This window comes from Toxorhynchites rutilus, chromosome 1, assembly GCF_029784135.1.
Source record: "Toxorhynchites rutilus septentrionalis strain SRP chromosome 1, ASM2978413v1, whole genome shotgun sequence".
Taxonomy (NCBI): Eukaryota; Metazoa; Arthropoda; class Insecta; order Diptera; family Culicidae; genus Toxorhynchites; species Toxorhynchites rutilus.
This window is the reverse complement of record NC_073744.1, coordinates 204,528,467-204,545,899: the sequence shown is the minus strand read 5'-3', so window position 1 is coordinate 204,545,899 and position 17,433 is coordinate 204,528,467. Positions and strand designations below refer to the sequence as shown.

Sequence of the window (17,433 nt, the reverse complement as noted above, 5' to 3'; positions counted from 1 at the left end):
AACTTATTTTTATCAAAAATTCAAACGACAATTGCTAAAATTTGTATGGTTCCCAACTCGGTAGACTCATCAATTATGATTGAAAAGCCCGAGTTTTCCATTTCCTCGATCAGCTCCTCGTAGTCATTGATTTGAATCAAGATTGAACGACTCAAAAACATTAGCCACCGCGAATGGGATGTTGTTTTTTATTGCCCAAAAAATCAAATGAAATAAGATTCATACGCTTTGACCCCAAAGTCTTCAATGTTTGGATTATCAGAATCCTAACCTGATCGGCTGCCTCATTTGTGTAGACCGCAATGCCTGTTCCTGACATGGATTCTTTTCCAAGCATTTGCGATCCACGCAAATCCACGATCCATTTTCAAACATGAACTGTTTGAAATTTTAGAATTATCTATAATGTATGAGATCAATAGGGAGTATTCAAATGTAATATAGATTGACATCTCGTAAATTCACAATGAATTGACTAAGAAATAAGCGCTCTAAATGGAGAATTTTCGTGAAGTTATCGGTGTTCAGTTTTTCAATTTGTACTCTCAACATGTTCCCGAAAGACGTTATCCTGCGTCAAACCGTATCAATGGTTCTTTGAGATATTGACAATCCTTATTATAATGTATAAGTCAGATGGGGAAAAATTAATGAAATAGCTTGAATAAAAATAATTATTGTATGAAATTGAAATCTTGTTTTAAAAAATCTGTAATCTGTATCTACAGATTCTTGGTTTTGAAAAGCCCAAAAAAATCTGTATAAAAATTATTCTGTAGATATGGTAAGCTTGCTGTTGAGTCGTTGTTTTTTTTTTTTTTTTTATCTTCGCTTATTTTTCGTCGGCCTATTTCCGCCACTTTAGTGCCAATCACCGACATCAGGGAGGCGACTCCACCTGTTCCTACCTATCAGACTCAACAACTCATGAGCCGGGCCAACTTCTTTTACTTCCGCTCCGAAGGAAGACGTAACCAGAGATTTTTCGCCTCAGAAAATCCCAACGACGCCAGCTGGGATTGAACCCAGGCCGATCGGATTGTGAGGCTGTTACGCTAACCATACAACCACTGGCGCCGTCATTGAGTCGTTGTTGAATTGGGAAATTCTTCCGCTTCCGTGTTACTCACCAGCCTTCCGAGACTTGATGAATGGGTTCTAAAGAGAAAGAGTTTTTCACAAATTTCCCGAAAGGTTCGGTGAAAAGCGTTCGATGGAAAATACTTTGAATAAAGTAGTTTTTTTTTATTCATTTTAAAAAGAGCGAATAATTGAAAAAAAAGAAATATGGAAAATATCGATTTCACAAATGGGTTTTGAACAAATGGCAAAAAGTAAGGTCGTAGTAGGCGTTGTAAGTCTAATTTAAATTGAATTAAAATTAGGGTAAATGATCCTAGTTTGTCCGATTTAGGGTGATTTTACGCAACTAGTAAATGCAAATCGATTTTTCTTCAAGAAAATCACATATAATCGATACTAGTTTGGGTTTGCTGAAAAGCCCCAAGTCTCTAGTTGCTAATACTACCATAAGGCATTGAAATTATTCAAATTTCGAATGCTATTGGTTTGCATGGTATACCTATTCGATTTATTAAATTACTGCTCCCATCTATTATTTCTGAAATCTGTTTCATTTTTGATTTGATTATTGCTACCTCAATTGCTACCAAAATCCTGCAGCATGGAAATCGGCTAAAATAATTCCAATAAAAAAATCTTCTAGAAGTGTAAATTTGAACAATTTGCGCCCTATAAGCATTCTTAGTGCTCTGTCCAAAGCATTTGAGAAAATTCTACAAAAACAGATTCAAAGTTTCCTAAACTCCAATAATCTTCTGAGCCCATTTCAATCGGGATTTAGACCCGGTCATAGCACTATTAGTGCAATTTTGAAGGTTCATGATGATATCCATAGGGTAATCGACAAAAAGGGGGTCGCATTTTCATTGTTTATTGATTTTTCGAAAGCCTTTGATCGGGTGTCCCATGTGAAGTTACTGGACAAACTCTTTTCACTGTTTTCATTCTCGCGAGCATCTGTTAAGTTAATACAAGCCTACTTAACAGGTCGGAATCAGATAGTGTCAGTCAACGGTATGGATTCGCAACCAATTTGTATTCTATCCGGAATACCACAAGGATCTGTGCTCGGTCCTTTATTATTTACGTTATTTATAAATGACTTAGCTACGATCTTGCAATCATGCAAAATTCATATGTTTGCTGATGACGTGCAACTTTATTTGAGTACAAATAAATATGATATTTACACAATGGCTCGGTTGATCAATGGCGATTTAGAAAGGTTATATCAATGGACTTATACAAATCTTCTGCCAATTAATGTTAGTAAAACAAAGGCGATGTTTCTTTCGAGATCTAGAGTAGACTACATCCCACCACCGCTAGTTCTTGGACATGATGTTATCGAGTATGTGCAGTCAGCGTCTGTTCTTGGGTTCATAATTAAAAACAATCTTGAGTGGGACAAACATGTGAGCTCCCAATGCACTAAAATTTTTTATGGGCTTCGTCAACTAAGATTAACAGCAAATATGTTGAATTCGGATATCAAAATTAAGCTATTTAAAAGCTTGTTACTACCGCATTTTATGTACGGAGCAGTCTTGCTTTTAAACGCTTCAGCTAGAGCGTTAGATAGACTACGGGTAGCTCTAAATTCGTGTATTCGCTATGTTTTTAATCTAACACGCTTTTCTAGAGTAACACATCTTCAACAGCGATTACTTGGTTGTCCTTTCTATGAATTTTTCAAGCTCAGAACAAGCTTATTACACAAAATAATTAATTCTACGACACCAACATATTTACACGAAAAACTTGTACCTTTTAGAAGTGATCGTGTACGGAATTATGTTTTACCGATCCACAGCACGTCCCATTATGGTAATACTTTTTTTGTAAGGGGAATAGCATTTTGGAATCGGCTTCCTAGCGATATTAAAAATAATGTTTCGCTTAACGGTTTCCGCGAAGACAGCATTGAGTGGTTCAACGGGAGGAATTAGCACGACTGAGTAGTAAATTTAATTATGAGATAAATTGTTAGTTTGCATTCAGAACAGGATACGTTAAATACTCGCGCATTGCAGTAATTTAAAAGGATTTTTCCTTACACTGTAGCCTTTATATAAATAAATAAATAAATAAATAAATAAATAAATTTTAATGTTTTTTAACGTTTTTAACGAACGTCCGGTTTTCGAAATCACAATTTTTGAAAAAGAAAATTAAAATTTTCAAGTAGATGTTGCATTTATCATTGTTGGAGTTTACTGTCATCATATTGATCCATTTATAATTTAGGCTTTCTTCAGAATATTGCCTTTTCTTGGTATTATAAAGGTGTTCACCTCAAGATACTCAACACAGAGAAAATTTATTTCTGCTATGCGCGAAGGACACCATAAACAAACATAAACAAACTGCATCGCGCCAAGCGGTTGCCATAGAAATCATGTGGACAAAATAGCATAATTGAACTGGACAACTCATGATCAGATTTGAGGTCATTGAAATGCATTAACTTAATGGTTTAGCTATGTAAATCTGATACAAATGGTGTACAAAGATGGTGTTTACAATATTTATAAGTGTTATAATCCAGAAAAGGTCTGAATACGTGCCAAATAATCACCTGGTGGTTGATTAAAAGTTAGCTCAAATGAGGGGCACTTGACACCAATAGAGGGTGTATTTTAAAATCCTTTCAAACATGTGAATCCATAAAAAGGTGCTCTAAACTACTGCAAATCATGGAAAACACAATTTCATTTATATGTTTTGAAACATTCAAATACCTGATTTGACAAACGTGTGTTGAATTAGAGCATTAAAAAAAGTGGACAAACCATGATCATATTTTCGACTGGGCAAACCAAAATCATTTACCTTACTTTATAGCGTTATGTGAAAAAGCTACGATTTACTACCTAGTTGTTAACAAAAAAAAAGACAAAAATATTGTGTTTCACAAACCCATGTCCGGAATAAAGAGAAAATTCAGAAGAAGATTTAAAATTCGTACGGCGGACTAAATTTCTGAAATTTCTTATTGAAGGAGTAGCATAAGAGTGTCCGGAATTAACAACAAAATATGAATAAAAAGGTGTTAGGATTTAAAATCACGAGACAATGAATAGATTTACAAATTTCGAACAAGTATAACAAGATTTTGTGGAATTCTGTGATTCAAAACATACATGAAAGTCTTCTTATTCTATAGTAACGGTAATTTTTCATGCTATCATATGTCAACATTTTTTCGTTCAAGTTGTCATCGTAAGCGCTTAAGCGTCCGGATTTCGATGCATTACGATATAGTGCTGTGGGTTACGTAATGCGAACGTTTTGTTTTCTGTCGAACACCGACAGAGGTAAAACAACTTGACCATAACATACGCTACCAATAATTTTCATTGAAAGCAGTAACTGTAGTATTTAAAGAGCACTATATTAGCATATGAAGCGGAGCAAACGTTTGTTCAGTGTTCTATATGGAGACATAATGTTGACAATACTTGGACAATCGTGCTTTGCAATGAATTTCTGATCCAGTAAAGTTCCCCAGCTCTATCCGATTTCCCAGTCAATCCTTTTAGTTTATTAAATCCATTCAGGGGAAAAGCGGTTGAAATGAGCATCCTAAGGAATATGCCCATTTACTGCGTCCACATGCTGCTAAAATTTCCGTTATTCGGAAAATATTATAGCTTAACTAACTGTTGTTCAAGATATCAAACGGTTTTTATTATAAAAAATAAAAATAGTATATTTTTCATTAAAAGAAAATAAGATGTAAAATCGAGCATTTTTTATCGTGCGATTAAAATGATCACATGGTGGTGGTAAAATGAACAATTACACATTAGCATGATATATGGGATAGATTTATGCATTGTTCTAAATTTGTTTAAATCATTATTGAAATAGTAGGCACATGTATGAATCAAGCTGAGCTTATTCACCTAGAGTAGGAATTAGAATTTTCACATACGTACAAAAACGTTGTAAGAAACCTATAACGCTTCACATATTGAGGTTTGGTTTGGGTCGAGGTGGCATATTTTTTTCAGGGTCAAAGCCACAAAAGGAACCTCTTGAAAAGCAACATTTGATGAGGTAGGCTAGCTTTGGAAAACATGACATTGTTAGTGGTTATCCAGTGGTGGCTCATTTTGCCCCAAACAACAAAGTAATTTAGATTTTAATCACTGAAACCAAACAAAATATCTGTTTACTCTTCATAAAATATGTGAATGTGATGATTTGTCGAAGAAATCAGGTCGAATAATTTAAATTTCACGGGAAAATTCTTTAAATACGATGCGCACAAAATTGCATCAAAATGGCTACCGTGAGAGAAATTTCTGTTTTATTTTTTACATTTGACAGTCTCCTGCATAACAAGGTGTCTTGAACAGATTCAAATGTTCTAAGAGTAGGATAATGAAGAAGCATCAATTTGTTTACAGTTAAATTATCGAAGTTTGAGCACTGGTTCATTTTATCAACCCTGTTCATTTTAACCTCATTTCCCCTATTACTTTTTATCTGTCCAGGGAAGTCGATCAAACATTTTTTTACTGAAAGATCTAGCGTTGACGAATCTTCAGGCTTTTGGGTATCCAAGATAAAATATATTTTGAGTGCCTTGGTGAATGGTTTATTTAGTACACCTGTACTGCCCATGTTTGCATAGGAGACGTAATCACCAACACCATTAGTGTTGGAAAAACGCAGTTTTGTTGTTTTTTTTTGCCTACAAGCATAGCCATGCAAATTTCCAATGAAATATTCTGTCAAGTTGAAAGATATTATCGACAAAACGAGGGCCTAGGAGATTCTGCGGATTAAAACATATTTTTTCAATTTGGAAAACGCTTGCGTCTATGTATGCGGACAATCAATCGTTTCAATGAACATTTGTTCGCATAGCTAGACGTAATCACCAGGTTGCTTTGTCTGTTGCTTTAGTATTTACATTTCCGATAATAGTCAAAAAGTCTCCGTCGGTAGTTTCAGTTGTTATCGGATAAATTTAAAAATGTTAGGAAAATAATTAGTGAAATGTCTGGAAAATGTGCTCCGGATTTGTTGCGAGTCTATGATAGTACATTTTTCCTGAATACTCTGGGATATGATAAGCACAGCAGGTACGTGTTTCTTCAATTAATTTAATTTGTAAAGGCAATCTGCAATGTTGGTAATTTTAGCAACATGATTTACCAATATCACGATCAATCGCATAAAGATGGTAGAGTGACTTATACCAACGGTATGAGTAAATGCTGAGTATGTGGAATAATTCGAATTCGAATCAGAGGAGTTATAATGCCGACAAACAGTGATTTTTCAGAAACGTTTTCTCAAAATTACTCAAATTTTTTCGAACAAAAAATGTTTGTTTGCATGTTTAGCAAACGTATTACATTGCGTAGAATGCATAACTGTGAAAAAGTCGATTTTGTTCATTTGGTCGCTTACGTCTTCTATACAAACATGGGCAGTGTATATGAGTTCCGTTTTATTGTAAAGGAGACAAAGAGGAGGCAAAGATGAGACAGACATTCTTACGAAAAAGGTGCTATGAAAGCTTTTTCAACTATTACGTTAAAACGGACTCCCAGATATTAAAAGGGAATTTGGGATGGTTGAAGAGAAGATAAAAGTCATATTTGTCCAACTATAGAAGATTGTTCGAGTGAGCGTCGGATCTTCGTAATCTGCGTCCTTTATGAAAACAATTGATCAGTAATTGAGTCTCAAAGAGTCTTCCGTTGACATTTTTACATATGTTGGCATACAATTCTTTATAATAATGTTTTGTTTCATCAGATTTATATTCATTTCTACCATCCTTTTTTGATACAAGCTCATATATTATTTTTCCCGCTTTTATTTATTTTTATTATTAATTAATTTTTCAAATTCAATACTTCACCCAAATTGGTAATGTAAAATTTTAAATTGATTATATAACATTTATGCATATTTCCCCGAATGGCGTTCACCCGAATGCAACTTTTACCCGTACGTAACGGTTAAGAAAAATTCCGAAAAATTCCGAAAAAAGTTTTGTTGTGAATTCTATCAAATCTCCTGATTATAAATAAAATAAATTCAATATAATATGAAATAGCAACAAACATACGAAGTAGAATGGGAAATTGTAATGACCAAATTTAAAAACGACGCGGACAACTTCGCTGCTTCATTTACAGCAATTAGTATAGGCCAGGGTTGCCAACTATAATTTTCAAAAATCAGGAAGAATGAAAATAAAAATCAGGAGAAATCAGGATAGCTCTAATTGGGTTGTCCGGAAGATTTGAACCGATTTTTAAGAAAACAAAATCATCATTTAAATAGACACACAAAAAAAACAGATATATGCACAATTAAAGATAATATCCTCCCAGGACATGTTTGCTTTCTTGTCGAAAACTGTTCAAGGTATTTTTAATGGTGCCCACAGAGTCCAAAGTTATTTATTCTCTTGAGAACATTTTACCGGGACTTCAACCTGTGATAATCTGGAGGGGCAATATCCGGTTAGTTTAGCTGGCGAGACACCTTACAGCCAGATAAAAGTGTATAGATCACGTTGGCCATGCTTCGCTGTCAATTTTTCGTAAATTTGGAAAAATGTCGTCGAACGAAAAAGAGCGTCGTGAATTAATCCTATGCACTCATTTCGAGAATCCGGAGTTGTCACATCGGGACATCGGTAAGATGCTGGGAATCGTCCAATCCACGGTCAGCAGAGTACTAAAACGATACTTCGAGAACCTAACCATCGACCGGAAGGTGAAGAACGGCAAAAATGGATGCTCCGTCAGTGAAAAAGATCACAAGCGCGTAGTTAAGCAGTTTCGACGTGATCCGAGAAGTTCGGTCCGGGATGTCGCCAATAAGCTGAATTTGTCAAGTTCATTCGTCCAGCGGACCAAGCAGCGGGAGGGCCTGCGTACATACAAGGTTCAGAAGGCTCCTAACCGGCAAAACATGGTGGGGAAGATGCGAGCCCGGAAGCTGTACACCGAAATGCTGACGAAGCCGCATTGCCTGGTAATGGACGACGAAACCTACGTCAAAGCGGACTTTCATCAGCTGCCGGGCCTGTTGTTCTTCTCCGCAGAGGACAAATTCAGCGTTCCGGAGGAGATTCGCAAGCAGAAACTATCCAAGTTTGCCAAAAAGTACATGGTGTGGTAAGCGATCTGCTCTTGCGGAAAGCGGAGCGCCCCCTTCGTGATGACCGGCACGGTAAACGGGCAGGTTTACCTTAAGGAGTGCCTACAGAAGCGCTTACTATCACTATTGAAGCAGCACGAGGGCCTCGACCATCATATAGCAAAATAAAAAAAATGGATGTTCCAAGTGGAATAAACGCACTTTTAACATAAAAATTATGAATGAAATTTCACTTTTTCTGCCTATACACCGCCTTTGGGCAGGAAACTGCCTTCGGACAGGCTAATCCGATAGAGTATCTTTCTTTCTTTCACGCCTACATCATGCTTCAATGTATGTCGACAATGTACTTCTGATAAATCAAATCGCTGCGAAAATCATAGATGATAAACGAATTAAGGAGTAAGCGTTATACAACTGAGGATCGGAAAGCTTTGTTCATTTCCGACCGGGAAAGTATTGGCACTTTATTTATAACAAATAATTTTTATTCTGATGAAGAAAAAAGTACAAAATCAAGATAAATCAGGATAATTTTAGTAAAATCAGGCAAATTTTAATGTTTGTCAGGATATCAGGAAACCGTAACGAAAAGTTGCCATCTCTGGTATAGGCAAATTTGATATGCCTCCTCCTCACTTTCCGTGCTGTTCGTTAAGGCTAAGAACCCACATTAGCATTACATTAACGTGAGCTTTTAAATTTTTTGCCATAATTATAACTGATAACTTTAACATAAAAAAAATCCAAAAGCATAAATGTCTTGAAACAGAGAAGAGAATTGACGAGAAAACAGAATGTAATATTTTATAGAATTTATTGTTATATTAAACACTAGCTGTCCCGGCAAACTTCGTCCCGCCCAGAATTATTGTTTTGATATGAATTATTTAGAACAAATTTCTAAACCTCTCCTCATCATAACATTGTTCTATGGGCAGCATACAAAAAATACAACAAAATGAGGACGGCTCAAAAGAGACCTTTCCTTCTTCGGGTCTTGCGATTAGCAACACATTTGGCCTTCTTTTTTTTTATTTATATAGATAGGAATGCGTTATTTCACCTGAAAATCCATTTCCATTTTCAAAGAAAGATCAATTTCAATAGCGCAAACATCGAGTGGACCGACAACGCTTATCATGATGTAATTTTAAAACATCTGGGAAATCAATTTTCCGAATCTTCAAACCTTCCTTCAAAGTTTTCCGAAAATTTTCCGACTTTTCTCTCCATAACATTTTTGGTTTCGTTTACTTGATTAGTTCTCGAGTTATGCAGAAATTTGCGTTTCATTTGTGTGGCAGCCAACCACCAAATTTTACGTTCAAGTATTTGTTGCATTCGAGCAAAAGGAGTGTCCTTTGGGTAGCTGTCTTTCGGGTGAATGGATTTCGGGTAAATGTTACACAATCTCTAATAGGGTGTATACTAATCTTTAATTCTATCATTGAGATGGTATTATATTTATAAAATATTTCCGAAGAATTTGCCGTCAAATTATTCAACAGTACACTTTTTATATAAACAGAGAACTACAGCAAAATAGTTCAGCTCCGGTGATCGAATAATAAGCTAGAAATAACAAAACATGAACATCTTATTCAAACGTTAAACATATATCCTCTTTAAAGCAGTATTTCATTGACAGAAATAATTTTATAATGAGTCGTGTTGGTCCACAAAAACATTGCTTGGAAACTTGTTGCGAATAATATGACACATAGTGAAAATCGGCCATCATGGTTATATATTCTTTGGAAAGTATGTATTTGTGAAAACGGTTCAGTATTGTATATGATTATTTATCGGTCAGTCCTTTGATTTTCGAACATCATCATCAAAGAAAAAGTAGTTCCTTTTTCAACGATCAATAAAAATTAGAAATGTGGTAATTCAGTTTTATAAAAGTGAAAAATCTAGGAGAAATCGCCCAAATTGTCAACAGAGGCCATCCAATTTTTCAATTATAGAATATTTCAAAGACAATTTTCTACGAAGCTTACGAGTGATAGCTCATCCGTACGGTTAAGGAGAGTCCGAAATCAAGTGCACCAAAGCTTGAAAAGACGAATCCAGAAACTGCACGTACGAGCAATCTCAACAGTGGAGTAGCCAGATGAGAACCCTTTGTATCGGCAAAAAACATCCAGAGTCGATTGAAGTCAGCAAGGACATACGAGGACAAGGATTTCAACTTCTAGAAGCATGAAATATTTACGGATAAAAACAAGTTCAACGTTTGTGAATTTTCAGAATTTGTGGCAGCGTTAACATCAGAAAGCATTGTTTGCGCTTCAACTGTTATCCACTGTCAGTAAAAATTCAGGAACAAACAATAGTCGTTTTTTATATCCCAAGATTTAAATTTAAACAGAATCTAATCCGTTCATTGCTGATCTGAACTACAGAAACACACCATTGAGTCACAATCCAAATTCGCCCACTGAAATCGAATCCTTGAAATTGCCACCAATCATCACACAAAAGCAAGGTTTTGTTCCCTGCTGCGCGATGATTCGTAAGCTCCACTCCTCAATCAAACGGCTCCTTCTCGCAAGCGTCGGATTAATCAAATTGAAGATCACATTATGAGCGTAATAAAATTCAACTCCGAATGTAATTTCGCTCCAATTCATCTTCGGAAGCCTCGTTAGACACGCTCGAAGGAGAGCAGGATCTCGTAGCAGCAGCAGCAGCAGGAACAACGAGTACAACTCGGAAACGACTAAAATCACCAGATTATGGTTCACTTCCTTTGCAACAGCTCACTAAATTTCACCCATCGCTTTCGCGACGGGTGGCAGAAAAAAAAAGTGAAATCGTGGAACGACGCCTTCAACAAAACACACGAATGAAAAAAAAAAGTTCAAATCCCCCTGCAGCAGTAGGAAGGGTACCTTCCTGTTATGCACACAAAAATTTATAAAGGTGAAAAAAAAAATTCAAATCATTTTGCGAATCTGTTGTTAATCACTTGTACCTGTGAATATCTTTCCCGGAAAATAGCAGCAGCGAAATGCCATAACGGTGTTAAATCCACTCAAAAAACCGCCCAAAAAAAGGAAAAATGTTTGCCCTCAGTACTCACTTGTTTGCACCAAGATGATTGCGATTATCAGCAGCACAAATGTTATCCAAATTTTATCCATTGCTTCGCTGAGATTTTTCCGGTTTCAGCTGGTTCTGTTGTGTTGCTTCAGCTGTTGCGTTTCCTCCCCCTAATTGCGAAGGATTGTGCCGAGGTTGCGAGGAGCTTTCGTGCTTTCGAGTAGATAGTGAGTGCGTGCGGGCTTTTGGAGTGGGTGGGTTTTTGTGCGTCTGTACGAATGTGACTATTTGCTTTTTTTTTATGTTACTTTATCACGATGTAGATTAGAGAGTATACCGGGACAGGCAGGAAGTAACACACGCGCGAGTTTCGTCTTGTATATTATACGGTTGGCTTGGCTTCCGACGGCTAAACCGACGGCAAGGGGAGCAGCTGGGTGGTCGTCGTGACGTTAGTCTTGTGCGCGATCCTACCGCCAATGACGGCCTGGGTTTGGTGTGGAGCTCACCACTGCTGCTGCGTCGGTGGACTATTCTATTTGTGGAACTTTCTGCCTCGCTTGGAACAATTAAACGTGTTTGTGTATTTCGCTTGATTTGGGGGTGTTTTTCCTAACTTTGCTGTGGGTGGAAAAAGACAGGAATGTGGAATTTGGTAACGGAATGGAAATACACTGCTAGTAGTTGAGAGTACGTGGTGCTGGTTAGGAATGCGGGGGATCGTAGCACTTGTCCTTCAACGGCGGAAACGCTTTTCCCATTATTCCCAAGCTCGCCCAGAATAGATTCAAGCGTGAGACGATGACGATGTTTTGCACATTCACTGTGTTACTTCCACTGATACGGAGGCACCTCTATGCTAAACCAATTCCTCAACTCAAACTTCTAAAACACCCACAAACTTGTGTCACTCTGTATTCTCGAGCCGAACGCGAGCAAAAAGCACCCCTTATCTGGCCACCGAGCACAGTGGAAATTTATTCCAAAAACGTTTCACGCTTTTTTCATCATCCTTCATTTATAATCCGAGGCGTAAATTTGTACCACCCCCTTCCCGGGTTGCAAAACCAGGACTCTTTTCGCTTTCTTCTTAGTCCGGCAAGCTCCTCTTCGCTGGCAGCAAAATAAAAAAGCACTCTCGAATCACTCAACACGGGTCAACTGCACTGCACACACACCCGGCACCCTCTATGTCGGATAAAAACACTAAAAAATATTAGAGACTATAGTCGCGCGATATCCCGGTTTTCTCGAGCGTGGGAGAGAAAATCGCAATTAGCTGAAACACTTGCACTGACACACGGCTGGCTTCGAGCCTGGCTTCCACTCTGGCTATTGTTGTTGATTCACCCCTTCCCTGCGCCCCACTCACCACGACACCACACGATGGAGGATAGCTACCTGCGGGGGGAGGGGAGTTGGATAATCTTCACACCTGGCACAAAACTTCAAACTTATTCTTCTTCTCCTAGGATCCTGCGGGAAGCAGCGACGGGACAACCTAACGAACCGAAACTGGGTCCGTCCGCTTGTGCTATGGTCGTGATGTAGGCTAAACCGCACAACTCTCACTCACGGCGGGATGCACACACGAATTCCGAAGCAGACACACACTCACACTTGGCTACGGGAAACTGACACTTCTTTCTGCTCCTCTCGGATAGCTACCTCTTCCACCTCCCACGCTTGAAGCCAGCGGGTAGCGTTCGTCCTCGTCGGCAGAGTTTCCGGATTTTCTAGAGGAAAATTTGCTCACGCTGCATTTCACGGTCTCGCCCAGACTAATGAGCACGAGCTGACCCAGCTGCTGGCGAACCCTGCCGCTGTTGCTCGAGAGTTATTTTTTCTCGTGGGAGCCACGCGCCGAAGGAAAAACTACCCTATTTGGGAAAACGACAACAACAAACAGGACGCGAGAGATTCTCTCCGTCTCGCGATCAATACCGAACTCCCACTCAGACGACTGGGGAGAGAATGGGATCTTTGCCGAACCACTCAATTCATTCGTTTCGTGGCAGTGTAAACATGGCTTACCGAGAGCACATCCTATCAGCTGTGGAAAACTCAACAGATTGTTATGAGTCCGTGTGTGTGAAGCGTCGAGAAGCAACAGAACGGCCCGGCATTCCCTGCTCCGCAGGATACCGCTGGAGACATTGACTTGAAAGGCACGAGTGTTAGCCCCGGAGGTGCAGAAGGTTGATGTGGTAATGGTTCCCGAAAACCATATATTTTTGACGTAGGACTACGTCTTTCATTTCTGTACCGGGGTGTAAGTTCAAAGTTTCGAAAACGAGAGAGTGACGCTGGACTGCAAGGTTTTGAACGTTAATACTTCATCCGAAAGATAAAATGTCAACGAATTATATGATTGTTACTTATTGGTTCAAAAAAAAAACATTTCAATAGCTTAAAAATTGTTTTGAAAGCAAGCTATTGAAATCATAACAATCCTGCTCATTGATGATTGGTGATCGCAATGTGTTCCCGAACACGGACGCAAATTCTAGGCACCTGGAGAAACCGTCATAGCGCATACATGCGAGCTGTAATTTGTTTTGCTCGCTTGCATTAGCGTTTGGGAAACCATAGCGGACACACGCAAGGCGTGAGTACTTCCACTCGCATCAGTTTCTGTTCTGCTTTCGCATGGAACAGTCATGAAAAATTGTGTTCGAGACGAGATTATGGTGAGCCTAATCGCGACAACGTTTGCGTAAAAGCGCCTAAAATTCGCGGCTAAATTCGACACCGAGAATGACACGTATTCCGACAGTATTCTTCCAAAGATGACGAGAAGCAAAAGAACGTGTTATAGGTTCAACTGGTTTGTTCAAAGTGAACGTATATTTCGTATACTTATTTTGTGGCTGGTGGTCAAGCGCGGCAAAGAACTAAAGGTCGATAGTGCTGGACAAAGGCTATTGATTTGGTATCGATTATCCTATTATCTGTTCAATTTGAGGCAATAATCTTTTAGGGTGGTGCGCGAAATATTGGATTCCAATTATTTTTTAACTATGGTTTGAACAAATTGTTTGGGTGTGAATGCGTCCGAGCGAAGGACTATTCGCACCCAATTACTCATTCGACTTGGTGTTCCCGTGATGCAATCCGATAGCATCAGTTTCTGTTCTGCTTTCGCATGGAACAGTCATGAAAAATTGCCACATCACGATAAAAACGAAATGAACTTTATACAAGGTTATATAGACTTTATTTCGTTTTCATCGTGAAACGGCGCCCTCAGTTTCTATTCTGCGTATGGAGTGATCATGAAAAATCTCGTGTCATTCTCACGAAAACAAAAATGAATCATGTATCAAACATCTTCAGTTGCTTTCACAAAGCCACTCAAATTCCATCGGTTCGTTTCAGGACCACCAATAAGATCGGAAGAGTTGAATGTTATGTTAATAATAATTCCATACTTATACTCATCCATCCACACACTAACAATAAAAACATTCAGCAATTTTTCAAAATATTCATTCATTCATGCATTAAGAATTGATTCAGATCCAATGTCAAATAAATGATTGTCGAGCCAACAGTAGTCCTACGTCTACCTTGCGTTATATCACAGATATAACCCACTTCTTGTTTTTTCATCGCTACATTTATTTATTCATTTGTATAAAACCAAAGCATAGTATAAATAACCTAACGGTTCTCAAAGTACACACTATTCTAATATGATGATGAAAAGTAAAGGGTGTGTCACACCAAATTGCATCACGGAAAAAAACGCTGTAGAAATTCGCCCAGTAGACCGATCCTTTTGATAATTTTAGACAGTAAAATAAAAACTATTAAACAACTTTTGGTATTTTCTTTTTATTCATACTTCGAGCCCAAGCCCGTATGCTCGCACCTTCCTCTTCCTCCATAAGGTTCTGTACAACGTCAGGTTGTAGTTTTTTTTGAACAGAAATCCATTTTCTCTTGAAGTTCGACTCCGACTTGACCACTTTTGAGTTCTTCCGGAGGGCCTGCTTCATAATCGCCCAATATTTCTCTATTGGGCGAAGCTCCGGCGCGTTGGGCGGGTTCATTTCCTTTGGCACGAAGGTGACCCCGTTGGCTTCGTACCACTCCAACACGTCCTTTGAATAGTGGCACGAAGCGAGATCCGTCCAGAAGATGGTCGGGCCCTCGTGCTGCTTCAATAGTGGTAGTAAGCGCTTCTGTAGGCACTCCTTAAGGTAAACCTGCCCGTTTACCGTGCCGGTCATCACGAAGGGGGCGCTCCGCTTTCCGCAAGAGCAGATCGCTTGCCACACCATGTACTTTTTGGCAAACTTGGATAGTTTCTGCTTGCGAATCTCCTCCGGAACGCTGAATTTGTCTTTGCGGAGAAGAACAACAGGCCCGGCAGCTGACGAAAGTCCGCTTTGACGTAGGTTTCGTTATCACTAGCTTTTAGATACTCTGTTGGTAAATCATTTTACTCTCGGCTGTAATGACAACTAGCAGAATATGCCCAATACTCTATAGAGTAATTCCAAATGAAATCGACAAATGACAAAACATGAGTATTATCTTTTTTTTTTTTTTTTTTGCTTTATTATAGAGATTTTCAGCCGTGGGCTGGTTCATCTCTTTATTCTTACAGTTTTGGTTCTATTGATTGTTTGTAACGTTGTCTGTTCATGCTTCTAGCTTCTTTTCCCAGCTATTTCAGATGTGGTGGAAGAGACCTGCGTCCTTGAGGAAGCAGATTAATGTTGCTGATGAAGATTTGTCATCTTGGAGTACATCGCGGATGCTGCTTGATATTCGGTATTTGTCTCGGAGGTTCTCATACTTGGGACAAACGCATAGAAAATGCTCGACGGACAATCGCACTTGACACAAATCGCAGTCTACATGGAAGGTTCCGCCACTCATGTTGTGTGAAATCTTGGTGTGGCCAGTGCGAAGACGGGTTATTATTTTTTGCTCTTTAAAGTTTGGAAGATCTTCCCATCTGTTAATGCAACTTTTAATTTTAATTTTGTGGTTGTGCCAATCAAACCCTCGCAAATCGACGCACAGAAGCCGATGGCGCCAAAGTCAAGGGAAGCATTAGCGAATCCGAAAAAGCTACCGCTCCCAAAACTAAACTGCTACATCCGACGCAGCAGATTCCGTACAACCCATTAAACCATTCCAGTCCTTCTCAGGACTATCAATTTGTTTTGAAACAAAAGAGTTTATTTTACTGTTTTCACTTACCACAAAAACTATAACTATGATCAAAAATACTGTTTATTTTTACATTTTCTACTAACAACTAACAGGGAACCATTATATCACGTCTAGAAATGTGTAAAATTTTCGTAGGGGCATATTGCAATAACCGATTCATTCGAGGAAATGTCTATAAGTATTCGATTAATCGAGCGAATATTCGTTGACCAGACATCGATAAAAGTTACGTCAAATATAATTTTAAATAAACATCGAAGTGCTAAATAATATATTTTTAATGAAATCGTTTTGGCGTAGGATTACATCTTTCGGGAACATATTGGGGTACAAATTGAAAATCGAAAATCGAGTACATTGTGAAAATTGTCCAATTTCAAACGCTTATTGCTCAGTCATTTCTTGATGGATTGATGAAATTTTTGCGTCAATCGATTTCGGCACACCATATTTTTTTTTTTTATATTGAAGAAAATAATATATGTTATGAAACTAATTATTGAACAATTGGAAAATCTCAACCCCTATCCGAACGGAAATACCCACTTTTGATTGGTGTAAATGGACGACACATGCGGCGGTTCCGCAACAGAGACATCAAAACCAAGCAGCCTGGGGGAAGTCGGCATTGCAAATACATGAAAGAAGGGGGAGCTTTTGCTCCCAGCGAAATGGGTTCCCTAACAGAGACATCAAAACCAAGCTGCCTGGGGGAAATCGGTTTGCAAATACATGAATGTAGGGGGAACTATTGTTCCCGCCGAAATGTATTCACTAACAGAGACGTCAAAACCAAGCTGCCTGGGGGAAATCGACATTGCAAATATATGCAAGTCGGGGGCATTTTTGTATTGAAAGTAAGGTGAGTGATACGATTAATTTTAGCAAATAAAATTTAAATTTGGAACTTTAATGTTGATTGCTTCGTGAAATTTCATATCAATAACCGATGTATTGTGAAAAATATAGCAC

At 38.4% G+C, this 17,433-nt stretch overlaps 1 protein-coding gene across 2 annotated transcripts in view; it reads right to left on the bottom strand.

Annotated features, from left to right (window-relative positions):
- Nucleotides 1-13,037, bottom strand: part of LOC129762865 (uncharacterized) — a 343,596-nt gene extending 330,559 nt beyond the window's left edge. The window contains exons 1-2 of one of the 2 annotated variants that reach the window (XM_055761464.1): nucleotides 12,644-13,037; nucleotides 11,312-12,477 (exon numbers count right to left, since the gene is read on the bottom strand). In XM_055761464.1, coding sequence (XP_055617439.1) covers nucleotides 11,312-11,372 — 61 coding nt within the window. In that variant the 5' untranslated portion in view covers nucleotides 11,373-12,477; nucleotides 12,644-13,037. The remainder of the gene's footprint in view (nucleotides 1-11,311; nucleotides 12,478-12,643) is intronic. The other variant, XM_055761544.1, reaches the window with a different exon arrangement.
- Between the last annotated feature and the right edge of the window lie 4,396 nt (nucleotides 13,038-17,433).